Source organism: Mustela nivalis (genome assembly GCF_964662115.1).
Source record: "Mustela nivalis genome assembly, chromosome: 11".
Lineage (NCBI taxonomy): Eukaryota > Metazoa > Chordata > Mammalia > Carnivora > Mustelidae > Mustela > Mustela nivalis.
The window spans coordinates 98,010,729-98,025,922 of NC_139030.1; the positions used below are offsets into that span (position 1 = coordinate 98,010,729).

Below are 15,194 nucleotides of genomic sequence, written 5' to 3' on the forward strand. Positions count from 1 at the left end.
TACCCATTAACCAAAGTCTCTCAGGCAACTTCCAAGGTTGGACCACAGTCACAACTCTTCCAACTACTCGGGATTTATCAGAAAGATCCGACAGTACCACACTGTATGAAAGGCGGACACCAGCTCTTCAGGATTCATTCTCCATTTAACCCATCAGTTAGAAGTGAGTCTTGTTACAAGCACTTCTGATACATAATTTTATTTTTCTTTAATTTGGATGTTGAGTTCTAGAAACCCAGTACTGGCACAACATACATAATATTTGTATCTTGAAACTCTATGACCCCTCACCATGGTGGGACTTCAAAAAGCCCTGTATTAACACGCTGAAAATACATGAAATGATATCCTTGGGCGTTCAAAGCAGGAGGATGGAGGAAACTCGAAAGTGTGGTGTGCTGGTGAACAGTGTGAACTTTGAGGCCAAATCAGTTGGATTAAATTCTTTACTGTCCTTTACTAGTTGTGACCTAGAAAAATTACTAAACCTCCCTCTGCCTCAATGGCATTATCAGTAACATGGAGGCCGAAATTGATGCCCACCTTGGTGTAGAAGTTTAAATGATGCAGTGTAAAGCACCAATCAGTGCTGTGTAAGTTACCAGAACATTCCAGTGATAGCTCATAGAAGCTATTATTAACACTGTATGTCCTGCCAAATGCTCTTCAACGATCAGCTTACTTAAGACTGTAAAGTCCCAGTTAGTCTACGGGTAAGGCACTTTGATCTTTCATTAGAAAGGCAAACGGCAGGATACCTACTAGAATAACAGGTTTCAGACTCTGGCCACTGGGGTGTGAAGCCCTCGGCTGGGCATCAGCAGGTGGGCCCGGAGCTGGGTCACTGCTTCTCCTCACCAGCAGTGGAGTGCCTGTAGGACAAAGTAAGAGGTGAGAGGTCAGCAGAACCCTGGGGAGGAGAGAGTGCAAGGGTACAATGCAATTTAATTAAAAAGGTTTACAACATGCTTTTATGTAAAAACATTCTATTTCTAAGGATGCTTGTAAATTAATCCATTTAATGATCTTTTGTCATCTATTTACAGACCGACACATGGAAACAAAATCTTGCAATTCTCTTCTTTCCTCACTTGCCTTTCAAAACAAGACTTTGTACTTAACCAAAACCTTTAGGCAATGCAGACGTTGGCAGTGTGCAACTGAAACAGATCTAGAGAATGTATCTGAGTATCAAAAAGAATGATTATCCCGCAGAGGAGTAAAGAGGTTCACATAGTCAGTGCAATTTGCTTTTCAGTAGAGCTAGAAGTATAGTTACTGCTGCCATTTGGTGCTTCCCAAATCTTTTGAATGACAATATACATTGAAATATATTATTTGCTGGGGTTAGAGCATTAATGTCTATTGAAGTATAGAAAGAGATTGGTTCCATTCTCTTCCTTTTTTCCTGAAGTCGATAAAACTGGTAAGGAAAATAAGTTAGTTCTTCTAAAATAATATCTTGATTTCTTTTTAATTTAATAAAAAGCTTCCACTATTAAATATTTGAGCTGGTTATTAAATTCTGAGAAAAGATCATACTATTAGAAAGTTCAAGTGAAATTCAACCTTAACAGAGCTAGCGGTCTAACTAGTCTGCCTACAATTAGGCCTAAAATAATTTGTTTCATACAAAATTGGCCATTGTAGAGGAAACTCTCAAAAAAATCCTTTTGTGGTCTAAAAATTGCTCTCTTATAAAAATTAACTTTTTATTCACACACTTTGGGGAAAAAATGGAAAGCAGGAGAAATGCAATTCTCCATTTATCAATATTCTGCAAAATCTTCCCCAACTCTCTTGAGCTATTGCTGCTTAAAAGAACATTTTTTCATATTTCATTTTATATGGTACAGTTACAAAAAGTGAATCCATTTTGAAGTTATTTACAAATCTGATTTCCAACATTTTTATTCTTTGTACAAAATATAGATGCTAATACCTTCCAACTTTGTTCAGACTCTTTTTATCCTTGTTTTTAAAAAAATAACTTCTTTTATAATAGGAAATTAAGATCTACTGAGGATGAAATACTAACCAAAAGGTGTTATAAAGCCCAAGTTTACAGCCCATTATTTCTTTTTTATTAATAAACATTTCACTATGTTATTCCCTAATTCCTCCATTTCCATGTAAAAAAATTTCTTAAGCAAGTGACATAGCAACAGTTGTATGGTTCCCAACTCTCTTGAATGAGACATTAAATGAAAATAAGTAGGTGTGAAAATATCATAAATATCTCAAGGCAATAGGGTCTCAGTCCTGTACCAATATTTTCCCCGATTCAGGTGATCTGAATTACTGTTAATATAAAGTGAACAAATCTGTCTAAAGGTGATATCCTCAGAAGCAATCTATTATCCTAAAAATTAAGAGGAGATTTGGAGAAAACTCTATGAAACTCCAGTTAGTTTCTAAACATTTAAGCCAGACCAGACCATTGCATGCCAGTAATCTAAAAACAAACAAATTAAAAGCAAGTAAAACCAGCATGGAACACCAAGGTCCAATAATAGGTTGATTTAGAGGCACAGAAATGGAAATCTTAGTGACTGACAACTGTACTGTTTTTTCAGCCGAGTCATACACACATATATGAATATATACAGAATATACATGTGTGTGTGTGTGTGTGTGTGTGAGAGAGAGAGAGAGAGAGAGAGAGAGAGTCCTATTACTTTTCCTGGATAATAAATATATTCTTCTTAAAGCCACCCTAGATAATTTTCTTGCAACTCCAAGGACATGGTTATGACTCTCTACTTATCACCAATATCTGCTGTTTCAATAACAAAATGTTTAATTATTTAAGACATAATTCTATGACAATATGAATTTGAATTTGTGCATTCAATCAATAGGCCATAATATTACAGGGTGTTTCCTGGGACAACACAGTTCAGTTTGGTACCAGTGTACCCACTATTTGGATCATTAACAAAAAAACAAAGGAAGGTGGCTAGACCTTAAACATACTTCCAACTCATCTGGAATAAGCTTTGTTCTTCTCTACTTTTTTTTGGATTCCACACTTAAATGTCTCCTGTTGAGTCACCTTCTAATTTTCCTTTGGCTGTCTTAATGTGTTAATAATAAGCATAAATCATTTCACACTGGAATCAATAATGAGCATATTTAAATATGAACTGCTATCTCAGAGAGTTTTAAACAACCATTCCTTTGGCAATTTAAAATTCATTTGATAGTTGTATTTTTTTTTTTTTTAAACTGCCAAGCCTCATTTGAAGGTGCCTGCCAAGAAGAGATGAGTTACAACTTAAAGGACAGACAGATGCATCCTAATAGAAGTAATTCCAAGTACTGGAGACAATTTGGGGGAAATCCTTATATATATGTAATAGAGTAGAAGGCCCACCTTGCAAGCACTACTAACTGAAACAAAAGGAAGACAACCACATCCAGTTTTAGAGAATTTTCTGTGGGAGGGAAAAAGTAAATAACACATGACCTCTGCCGTGAAGGAGCTTATAACCTAACAGTGAGATTAGACTCGACTCTAAGAACGATCATGTGTCCATACAGTAAAGAGGACCATGGATTTTGGAGTCATGAAAATCGAGATTCACCTCTCCTGTCTCTGTGACACTGGGTGGCTTGGTGACACATTCTCATCATTTAAAACCTGGTGATAAAAAAAATCATCGTGTTGATAGAAGGCTGAAATAAAAGAAGGCAGGCATGGGACATGGAACCATGCAGTCTGCAGTTTTCATGCAGGAAATCCTGCAACCCCCCCCCCCCAATAAAATGAACTTAATATTACTTGGCTCTTGTTGTGAACAGTGTCACCTGCTCAAAAGCTGAGCACCGAATTTTCCTGAAATAATATGTAAATGAGGGCACCTGGGTGGCTCAGTCCATAAGCATTTGCCTTTGGCTCATGTCAGGATCCCGGGGTCCGGGGGTGGAGTCCCATGATGGAGTCCCATGTGGGGCTTCCTGCTCAGGGGGGGGTTGTCTTCTCCTTCTCCCTCTGCTCCTTCCACCGAGCCTGTGCTCTCTCTCACTCTCTCTCTCTTTCAAATAAGTAAATAAAATTTATAAAAAGAAATAATATGTAAATTAAACTAGTAAAACATACTCCTGTGCTGAACCAGGTACAGACTTACTATAGAAATCAAAGCTTTTAAGAAAAAAGAATGATGCTGTGGGAAGGGAACTGAAAATGGAAAAAAAAAAAAAACCATTATTCATTGGTATTTTTTAGTTAATTAAGAAAGGACTCTTATTATTAGATTTTAGAGGCAAAAGTCCTCAGTTCAGCTCAAGAGAACAGCAGTATTCCTTGGAATCAGAGTTTAAAAGCTACTGGTAGCAAAGCTCAAATAAAATAAGAAATGTTATGTACCTTACAGCATATAATCTTACACAACTGCACTATGTTTTTCCACATGGTTAACTAGTTGAGGCCTCACTGTGTATCAGGAGCTATACAAGGGGTGACTACTATTAAGATGAGTAGTCATGGTGCTTGCTTAGGCTTTCTTTTAAAAAAGAGGATGTGAGGACGAGGAACAATTTGCACAGAGGTAGACATCAGCGCACTGTGCCAGTGGGGTTAGCTATGGATTATTGAACCCACACCAATGAACATGCACACCGTAGCCTGGATGAGTCCCATTTTATTTAAGCAGATGCACAGAAAATTAATGGAAGCCAAAGAGCACCAAAGAGAAGCAGCATCCCTCTCAGCAGAAGAGCTGCTGATCAAGTGTGTAGCTGCTGGTGACTCTGTCCTTGACGACAGGGGCTTGCCACCAGGAAAGTCTGAATTCTTTCCGGAGTCCTGTTCACGAATGCCCAGGGCTTATGTGACACTCGGGACAGAATCACTCACTGCACTTCCCTTTACAGAGATGCCTAGACTCATCAGGTTCTCCAGGCCTTGTGCCAACCAGCACAAGAGTCAGTTCCTGGATGTCTATAGATGATGTCGCATCTCCCACTGCTCAAGCGTCACCATTCGAATGATGGCAAAACAAGAACTGAAAGGGGTACACAGTTGCTTGTCCAATGTCCTTATAAATGTAAATAAGGGGACAGAGGAGGATCACCTGCTTCGTATTGGAGAAAAGAGTTCTAAAAGAGGCAGCAACTAGTTAAAAGGATCAAATGGGTATATTAATGAACCATGGAAGACATAAAGGCCAATTCAAGTTACCCGTGTAAGTTTCCATCTCTTTATTATAATTTCTCTCTCTCTCTCTCTCTCTCTCTCTCATACACACACACACACACACACACACACACACACGCACACACACACTCAGGCACACACACATATCCCTACATTTGGAAGATGTGTTTGGGCTGGAATTAGCTTAAATGACAGATGATGTGTTGTACATAAAATTCTGTTTGGGAGATTTTTGAAAGACATCATTTTTTTAAAAAAAATTATTTTTATTTATTTGTGGAGAGAGAAAGAGCCCACCATAGAGCACTAGTAGGAGGGGAAAGGCAGAGGCAGAGGGAGAAGCAGGCTCCCCACTGAGCAGGGAGCCCAATGCAGGGCTCAATCCCAGGACCTGGGATCATGACCTGAGTTGAAGGCAGATGTTTAACAGACTGAGCTACCAGGTACCCCAAGACTTAGACATTTTAGAAAGATAGGCAGTTATCGAGACGAAAACCAAAGCCCAGAAGAATCACCCACATGATACCTCAGTGGGCAGAGGAAAAAAACATCACAAAGGTACAGGTTCTAACTTGTCTGGTAAGAGTAGAGATTTACCTAAAAATGGTTAATGATTCTCCTGAGCAAAACCAAAAGGCTAACTTGTCATCAGTACTAGTCCTATTCATTCTAGAGTGACTGATACCTAAAGAGCTTAAGGGCATCCCAGCTCACGTGCCATCAAGGCACGTGGTGGACTCAAGCCCAGGGGACCTGAAGGGCAGCGAGAAATGGATAGAGACTCAGCGGTCGCCGGCAGAGACGGAACGAACGGTTAACTAGGAGACGACATGGGAGAATTTAGCAACGAACATGTATACAAAGCAAATGAGAAGCATAAAAGAGGCGTCTAAAACGTTTCTTATACTTCGTGCTTAGGGAAGAGAGGGCAATAGGAAAATTTCAGCAACGGCTCTGATTTGTTTTAGAAACGAACAGACAAACCCAATGTTTTCAATCCAAGATGTCTTGAAGTGTGTGAAAAACAAGACACTGAGGTTCAGTTGGGCATCATGAAGAGGAGTCTGAAGTTCAGATTAGAAATAATATTGGCTTCCAGAATAAACAAGCAGAGATAAAGATGAGGTAAACAAAATGTGAAAAGGAGGAGTTCGTACAGGTGTATCAATGGCATCACATACAAAACAATGAGAGAAACAGAATTTTACATTCTTCCAGAAGCTTCAGAAAGAAAGGGTATCTAGAATGAGAAATGGCAAACAAAGCCACAAAGGCAAACGTAGAGCGAAGGCGGGGTGGGAGAAAATGGAGAAAGGGCCTGGAATTTCCAAGATAAACTGTTTATGTACAGACGGGATAAAACCTGGTCTTTTTAGAGTTTCAATTTTCCTTTGCTCTAAGGGATTACTTCTGTAGTTACTGAATTATCAAATCACCAAAACAGACAGTTTAAAGAAAGAAAACATGTTCTCTCGGCAATGCTACTGACACTGAGGATAACAAGATAAATACAAAAGGGGAAAAAGCTATTGAAATACACCGAAATTGGTAAATATTTCACTTTGAGGATAAAAATGAATTGCAAATAGTTAAAAAACCTTAGAAACTTAAAAAGTGATAAGTAGGAAAAGACACATTTGTATAGGTAATCAATATTAATAGTATATTAATAATATTAACAGTAGGCATGGGCTGCATCTGGGTTTCCCATAGTACCTTTCCTTAATAGAGTTTGTACTAGCACGTAGAGGAATGCCTTTCAATTATCCTGTACTTCAACACCCACTGAATAAATTTGATGTTAATTGAATCACTTTGACATTAAAATATGGACACGTCCTCCTGGGATGTGGCAAAGTGAGATGGGGGGGCTCAGGAGGGGGGTCTTCTAGAGGAGGCACTGGCAGCGCCTAACTTCTAGGAAGCTGTTCGACCTCCGAGGCTCACCTCTCTCCTCATCAGCTAAGTAAGTGTGTTGGGTAAGCTACACCCAAGTCCCGTGCCAGATCTACAAAGAGATAGTTCCATGATTTAGTAGCCATTTAGGAAACTGAAGTCCAGAGAAATTAAGTTTCTAAGTCTCTTGGACTTGATTTGTACTCCAGCCTTATTTCCTTGACACTTTGCTACTGCAGGGTCACATTCTCTCTGAGAGCAGGTGCCTGAGAGAAAGGGAAATGACAGCTCTTTGACGCCGGGGCCCTCCTTTGCATCTGAGGAGGTCAGCAGAAAGGAAGATTTGGATGGAGAGATACAGATAAAAGGCAAGGGTGGTGGGGATGTGTAGCTAAAAGCTACAAACATTAAGCTACGGCCCCATGTGCATGTCTGGCAAAAGGCTGGATGTACCAGCCAAGGCACAGCAGCACCTCTCCCAGAGTGCGTGATCTCTCCTGCGGATGGCTTAAATGTCTTACCAGTATTTTCTTCCTAGTAATCCTATTAATGCCTCAATTTAAAAAAACGAGTGTAGTGCATCATTTGTAAAGGAGACAACCAGATTTTCTTTGTTGTAAGGATTTTATGGGTGCTAAAAAAGGCTTTTCGACATATACCTAACAAATTCCATTGCAATGAAATCTGGAGACCCACTTAAAAAAAAAAGAAAAAAACCTGGTAATAATATCAATAGTGGCACAATTTATGGCAGAGGACCAAGAAGAGACCACTTTCCCTACAGGAGTGCTTGACCAGCCTTGGCGCCTGGCCTGTGATGAATGAGGCAGCTGTGACATGCTTTCAGACACCATGATGGAAAAACCACACAAGAGAAACCAACTCAAATTTTAGCAGAATTGTAGCTGTCCAAATACTTTAGTCTTAAATATCACTCCTTTAGGAAAGTAACTCCCAGTATTGCCATAAAAGGAGCAAAGAAGTTCAAGTTGATGAATAGTATCATTTTTTTTCTTTCATTGTGGGTTGCAAAAAACATGCCTGTTCAAAAACATGAAAGGACAAATGCAAGTAATTCACAGAATAGTTACCAGTTACACAACAGATATCAGTGGGCATATACATGATAAAAGATGTTTCACTAGTTGGAAAGCCACTTAAATTGGAGTACCGCTGCTATAAACACAAGAGAGGGGGTTTTAAACTGACCTTTACTGGAAAATTATACTTTTTTCTGAAAATGGTTATGCCTTCAACTCACAGTATATTATTGCTGTATTTCTGAAAACACATGCTTTTTCTTATATTGAATTTTTCACATTTTAGCCAGTCGATATACACAAATCTAGAATTTTTTTATAATGTTTAAACCACTTGACAATATTGATGTACTCATGCTATTTAAAGTCAGCTAATGCCAGGTACTAGATATGCACTAAGTCCCAAGTGTTATATTAAAAACAATGGCAAGTAAAAAAAGGGACAAAACTCACTTTATGTGTTTCAGTATTGCTGATGGAAGAAATACAGAAGTAGTCATTTTAGTTAGAGTAAAATCTAAAATATTAAAAAAACAAAATATTGACAAGTTACAGAGGGGTTTCAACACAAGCAAAGGTCTTGATTGAAAGGTATCCAGTTAAAAAGAAACAAACCATTAACAAACACAATTAGAGATATCCAAATTAATAAACCCAAATAAAAGCTTCCAAATCATAGAGGTGGAAGGAATGGAAACTGACCTACACACATCAACCTCCAACTTCTTGTTCTGTCATTCAAGGACCTCATTGCTTTCCCCCAACCTACTTCTCTGATTACATCGTGTATTGCGTTCCTTGCCACATGGTTCACACCAACCAGGACCATCTGCCATTGCCTAAAAATGCCCTATAGACTCAGCGTTCATGCTGGTTCTAATCTCTAAATTATTGTTCTCTACGACGGTCAGTTGTAAGCCAGTCCAGTCTTTAAGTCATAAATAACTCTACTTCTTTGAAATACCAGATACAGATCTGCTACGGAACTAAGGAAGCGTAAGTTCGGGGCCCTGCACCAGATCCCAGGAGGAACCTAAGTAACACAACCCCATGACCGTATGGTTTTGTAAACTTTATGTAGGTATAATAGTTCCATTGCAGTGAGTGAATTCTATCTCTTTCAACTCTAAAGACTCCTCCTGATGGATGAATCTAGAGTGGCCAACGACATTTCTGGGATCCAGTTAAAGGGAAAATCAGTTGGGTGTGTATCTCATTTGAATGTAATAGACTATATTTGTATGGTTCACAGACAATATTGTGTATAGTTATTAGCAGTGAGGTATATAGAGTGTACAGTTATTCCTTGGTGGGGAATATAGGTAGAATCCTGGAACTCACTGTGTTAGTTCCCCAAGGATCACAAAGGTAGAGGGCCCCTGACATATGGAAATAACTCTGTTCTTTTTGTATCCACATAGAAAGGTGTGGATGCTGGAAGATGAGGAAGATATGAAATGCACAAAGCCAGAAGCTAGTCTACAGAAAATTCTTGCACTCACCCGATGTATAATATTGCATATAATTCAGTATTTGAATAATTCAGTTCTCACTGATACCTTGAGAAATAGGAAGTTCTCTCCTAGATGGAAAATTCAGCATAGAATTAAAATTCCCATGCTATCCTCTCTAGCAGTTTCACAGATTACAAGAATGTATGTGCAAAGCTCCCTGTTTATACACCCAAATATTATTTAAACAGCATTTCGAAGAGGCACTCTATAGCAAAGACTGAATCACTTGTTCATTCAATGTATAAAAAACATTACATATGAAGAGGTAATTGAAGAACATGCAGTCAAAAATTGTAAGGAAAAACATGTAAGAGAGTTATTTTTAGGCATTTTAATATGTAATCAATTAGTGTATCATTAAATATTTTTTCATATTTTCTGACATCTCCAGTATATTAATTTGTAAACTGGTGTGGTTTTCAATCATCCTAAATAAGTCTTTTATATTTTTTAATTTAAAATTTATGCCCCCCCCCCGCCTTTTTTAAGAGAGGGAGATAGGAGGATGGGGAGGCGCAGTGGGAGAGGGAGAGACTCCCAAGCAGGCTCCATGCCTAACACAGAGCCCAACATGGGGCTCGATCCTACAACCCTGAGATCATGATGTGGGCTGAAATCAAGAGTTGGATGCTCAACTGACTGGGCCACACAGGAGTCCCTTAATCTCCCCAGATGTGGTACATTGAGAACCCTACAAATTGTAGATCTGCCCTGTATCTTTTTAGGGTATGTCACATCCCACTTTGACTTAGGTGTCTAGTTATAGTTGTATTTTTGTTGTATCCCCTTAAGGGGATACATGTTAAATTCACCAATTTAACATGTAGTGAATGCCCAGAATAAACTGGGCAGCCTTCAAGGCACTCTGGTTATTATCAGCACACAGCACACAAAGGTCTTCCTCTTGTAGAGCTTGTAGAAAGCTGGAGGCAGATAGGCTACACTAAACCAGTATACACATAGTATGTGTATTTTAGATAAGGATAGAGCAAGTGCTTAAGCACGACTGTGAGAAAGCGATGGGAGGGAGCAGGATGGGGGAACATTACACCATACGCTCCTTAATGGCAAGCCCCTCACCTCAATCTCTTAGGACCCCTGGCAGAGTGGGTAATTAATGGATGCATGCTGAACTGAACAAAGCAGTACTAGAGGAACAAAGATCAAGCTCTAAATTCAGAAATCTTTGGATTCTGAAGTGCCCCAGACAAGAGAATTTTGTGTGTGTGTATGTGTAAGCGGGGCCTATGCCCCAGTATGTAAATAAATTGTTACTGTCAGGTTTGTTTCCCACTACCTAACACTTTTTTCTTCATCATCAACATTTATTTTAAAACAAACACTAGTCACACTAATGCGGCATACGTTATCGCCCTTGCAACTTAATGATAAATGAGCATGAAAGTGACATCAACACCAGTGTTAAACAACCACAGTAGAGGCTCTGAAATATTGACTACAGTCTTTTCAGTCACTGTGGTTTAGGCCACTGCCCGGTCAGTTGGTCTTTCAGTTTTCCAGAGTTTACCACTGTATTTCCTAGATATTTATGAGGTTAATAAATATTCAGAAGATTTATGATAACCTGTGAAATAACTAGAAGGATAATAGTTGAGTCTACTTGAAAAGAGATTTTAGGGGAGCTTTTATTTATTTATTTAAGATTTATTTGAGAGTGAGAGAGAGAGCATGCACAAGCAAGCCTGAGTGGGGGAGGGGCAGAGGGAGAGAATCTCACGCTCACTCCCTGCTGAGCGCGTAGCCCGAGGATGTGGGGGTCGATCTCAAAGTCCCGAGATCAAGACCTGACCTGAAACCAAGAGTCAGATATTCAACCAACGAAGCCACCCAGCTGCCCTGAAGGAGTTTTTAAAAAGCATTTTGAAATCTAGAAAATCTACAAATTGATAAACTGGTTTAAATAATGATTAAGGTATTTATAATATTTGTAGTAGGCAGATGGACACATGATTTGAGACTAACGATGGGCATCCACATATGGACGCTGCTAAGAAAACAGGCGTGAACCACATGATGGAGGAGCAAGTGGTTGAGGAGACAAAGGAAGACAGTTTAGAAGAACTTCCCGAGAAGGTCTTAAAATAGGGGGGGTTAAATTTAATCTAATTCAAACAGCAGTGAGGCCTCCAAAAAGGGATAGTCCAAAGCACTGTTTTCAAGTATTGAGAAATTGATTTAAATACATTTTCGAAAGACATTTGCAGATTAATATGTGAAAAGTGTTTACCAAAAGAATAACTGGAGCTATCCCAATGGTTTCTTTAGTAAGTGAGTCTTAGTATGTGTCCAGTGGAGTGGCTTTGCACTTGGGAGGACGGTTTGATTCCGTGTGGAACACGATGGGGATGGTTCATTAGGGCAATGATGTTGGTCTAGTCCAAGTGTTTGTGGAACCTCTGTTTTGTCGTAAATTTTAGGCCATAGTTCCCATGGAGTTGAGAACAGCCTCAGAAAGACTACTTCACTAGCTCTTTGCAAGATGAGAAAGGGAGAAATCAGCAATGCCTTTAGGCCATTCAGCTGCAGTTGCAAACAATTACTGGCAACATCAAAGTACTAAATTCAAATCACCAAGTCCTTCATGATAGATGAGAAACATCCACAAGTCAATTTAAGGCATCCTAGGCACAAATCTATATGACTTATCAGCTGCATTGGAAACCTTTGATCATTACATTTTATTGGATCATTCTAGTCCCTGGCAGGACTGGAAGAAGTGGTGCATTATGGAGCCACCGTTATCTCCTAGGAACATTCAAAAGATGGTTTCTATGCCAATGCTTGTGTGCCCCAAATGTCCTTTGTGAGGCACCAAAGGAATTTGATGCCTCTCAGGGCCTGACTTCTGATAGGGAAGGCATAGTTTCTGTTTTAACAGCACTTAAAATTCTAAACAAGAATCAATCAATTGAAGTTCAATCCAGCAAACACAGGAACCAGGCTTTCCTGGCGAGGAAGATGTCTAAGCAAAGTGCCAAGGGAAAATGTGACTCTATCCTGTCCTGCATGGAGACTTTTCCAACATTTGTAACTGGTGCTTGAGACCTCATGTGCTGACCCATATCCACTCCTGGAGCCCAGGGGTCAGCTTTGACCCCAAGCACCTTTTACCTTATGTGTTCAGTAGGCAGGGGTCATGGTCTGCCCATGCTGTGGAGCTGGCCCCAGCTGTCCAAGCCTTCGTGACCTCACATTAGATAACTGAAATCTAATCCACTTGAAAGTACCCTGGAAGCCCACCCAGGTGTTTCATATGGCTGTTGTCTTGCTACTAAATAGGTCCATTACACAAGCTGGAGCACATTACACCAGCAGACTAATTCACCCGGCGGCATAGCAAGGCAATGATCCACGGACCGTTATTGACTTTTCTGTGTAACTCCTGGCGTCAAATTCGATGTGCATCAAAATCCAAAGGCCACGAGTACAGAACTAGATTGTGTTTCTATGATTCTTTAGAAGAGGCAAACTGCTCTTGCTAACAGCATTAAAACTCTAACTTTCAAAAGGAAGGATTGGGACATAAACAGCTTGATGATACTAAGTATGAGGAATATAGAGTTTGGTCTGATTTTTTTTTTTTTAAGATTTTATTTATTGTCAGAGAGGAGAGCACAAGCAGGGGGAGTACAAGAGGGAGACACAGTATCCCTGCTAAGGGCTGATGCGGGGCTCAATCCCAGGACCCTGGGATCATGACCTGAACTGAAGGCAGATGCTTAACCTACTGAGCCACCCAGGCACCCTTACTTTACAATAATTTCCACATCTAGATTTTTGGGAGCCAGAGGAACGACTGGGTTCCAATCAATTTAGATAAAATGAGCCAAAGACTAGAAATCTATGACTATTTTAAGGGGCAGAATAAGTGGGTTTATATCACTGTTTTTCGCACAGGTCCTGGGAATAAGCCAAATTATACCAGAACATGAGATATTTATAAAGTTGAAGGGGATACCTGTTTCATGTGGCTTTTATCACAAGCCCATCTTATTGTTAAGTGTTGCATTTTACTAGGTTAGTATTTCCTATAACCAAATAGCATGAAATAGACAATTTTGATAAGAAGTGACAGAATAGGGACGCCTGGGTGGCTCAGTTGGTTAAGCAGCTGCCTTCGGCTCAGGTCATGATCCCAACGTCTTGGGATCGAGTCCCACATTGGGTTCCTTGCTTGGCAGGGAGCCTGCTTCTCCCTCTGCCTTTGCCTGCCATTCTGTCTGCCTGTGCTCGTTCTCTCTCCGTGTCTCTCTCTGACAAATAAATAAATAAAATCTTTAAAAAAAAAAAAGAAGTGACAGAATAGCAAATTAAAGCATAATCTACAAAGATTAGAGGGAATTCGATTAATACAATTTAACAACATGGACATACCACCTACGAAAAGCACGAAGTCGCAGGAGCTGATAAGAGGCTGGTACCTGAATCAGCTAGTACTTGAACTTGTCAAATGGTTCTTGAGACATTTTTTTTTTTTTAAGCCTTCTTTAATTTGAGGTGAAGGATCATAATCACATCCTCAGGTCTTCTCAGGGCAACCAAACCAATACACTGGTGTTTCAGAAAAGGCTGACACAGAAAAGGAGTAATTGCCCTTATAAGCTATCCACGGAAGTTGGGATGCTATCAGAACCGCCTTTGTATGTTGCCTGCCGAGGTTATCTCCTACTACGGTATCCATCTAGATTGGAAAACAGACACATGTGGGCGCGTGCCGAGTTGCTTCCATAGAAGAAACATCTGGGCTTCAAAATGCAATAGGGTAAACCAGAGGTATGCCAGGAACATCACCGGAACACTGAATTTGTTCCTCCCGTGTACACAGCTACATGGGATGTGTGATGGGATCATTCCAGTTTGTGACAGTCTTTGGTTATGTTCTTGAAGCCTATCCAATATTTTTACAAAAGGCTTGTGAGACTCTGTCTGTAGACCGTGGTCATTTTCGATAGTAGTTTCTAAAGGGGCTTCAAAGAGAAAAATCAGCAATTTCCAATTAGACTTAACATGTCACAATAAGATGACTTCCTAACCAGCAAATGTCGGATCCTTTTTTTTTTAAAATTTTTTATTTATACATTTGTCAGAGAGAGAAAGAGAGCGAGCGCACAAGCACGGGGCAGGCAGAAGAAGAAGCAGACTTCCTACTGACCAAGGAGACCAGTGGGGGACTTGATCCCAGAACCCTGGGATCACGACCTGAGCTGAAGGCAGATGGTTAACCGACTAAGCCACGCAAGCATCCCCAAATGCTGGATTCTTAAAGCATCTGAGAACGTATTCAAGGAAGTGGTGAGGAAGTACACCCTCCGTGTGGAGGTTCAAGAGCTGCACAATCACATGACGAAAGAGTCAGGCACACTAGACAGGAGGACTCTGTGGCCACGACACAATCCACGCCAACTGCCATTCCTATATACACATTCCATACGCCCTTATGTTTAGAATACAGATTTCATCAACCCTTATGTTTAGAATAGATTTCGTTTCCTATCTAAAACAAACATATGGTATCAAACAGTCTTTTAATGCTCAGATTTAAATTAGTTTTAAAGAGATAAAAAG

General features: G+C 39.9%; 1 protein-coding gene across 3 annotated transcripts in view; it reads right to left on the reverse strand.

Annotated features, from left to right (window-relative positions):
• PARD3B (par-3 family cell polarity regulator beta) overlaps nt 1-15,194 on the reverse strand; it is a 1,038,672-nt gene that overhangs the window by 559,607 nt on the left and 463,871 nt on the right. For 2 of the 3 annotated variants that reach the window (XM_082689121.1, XM_082689120.1), the window contains exon 4: nt 763-872. In XM_082689121.1, the coding sequence (XP_082545247.1) occupies nt 763-872 (110 nt within the window). Of the gene's footprint in view, nt 1-762; nt 873-15,194 lie in introns of those variants that run through there. The other variant, XM_082689122.1, reaches the window with a different exon arrangement.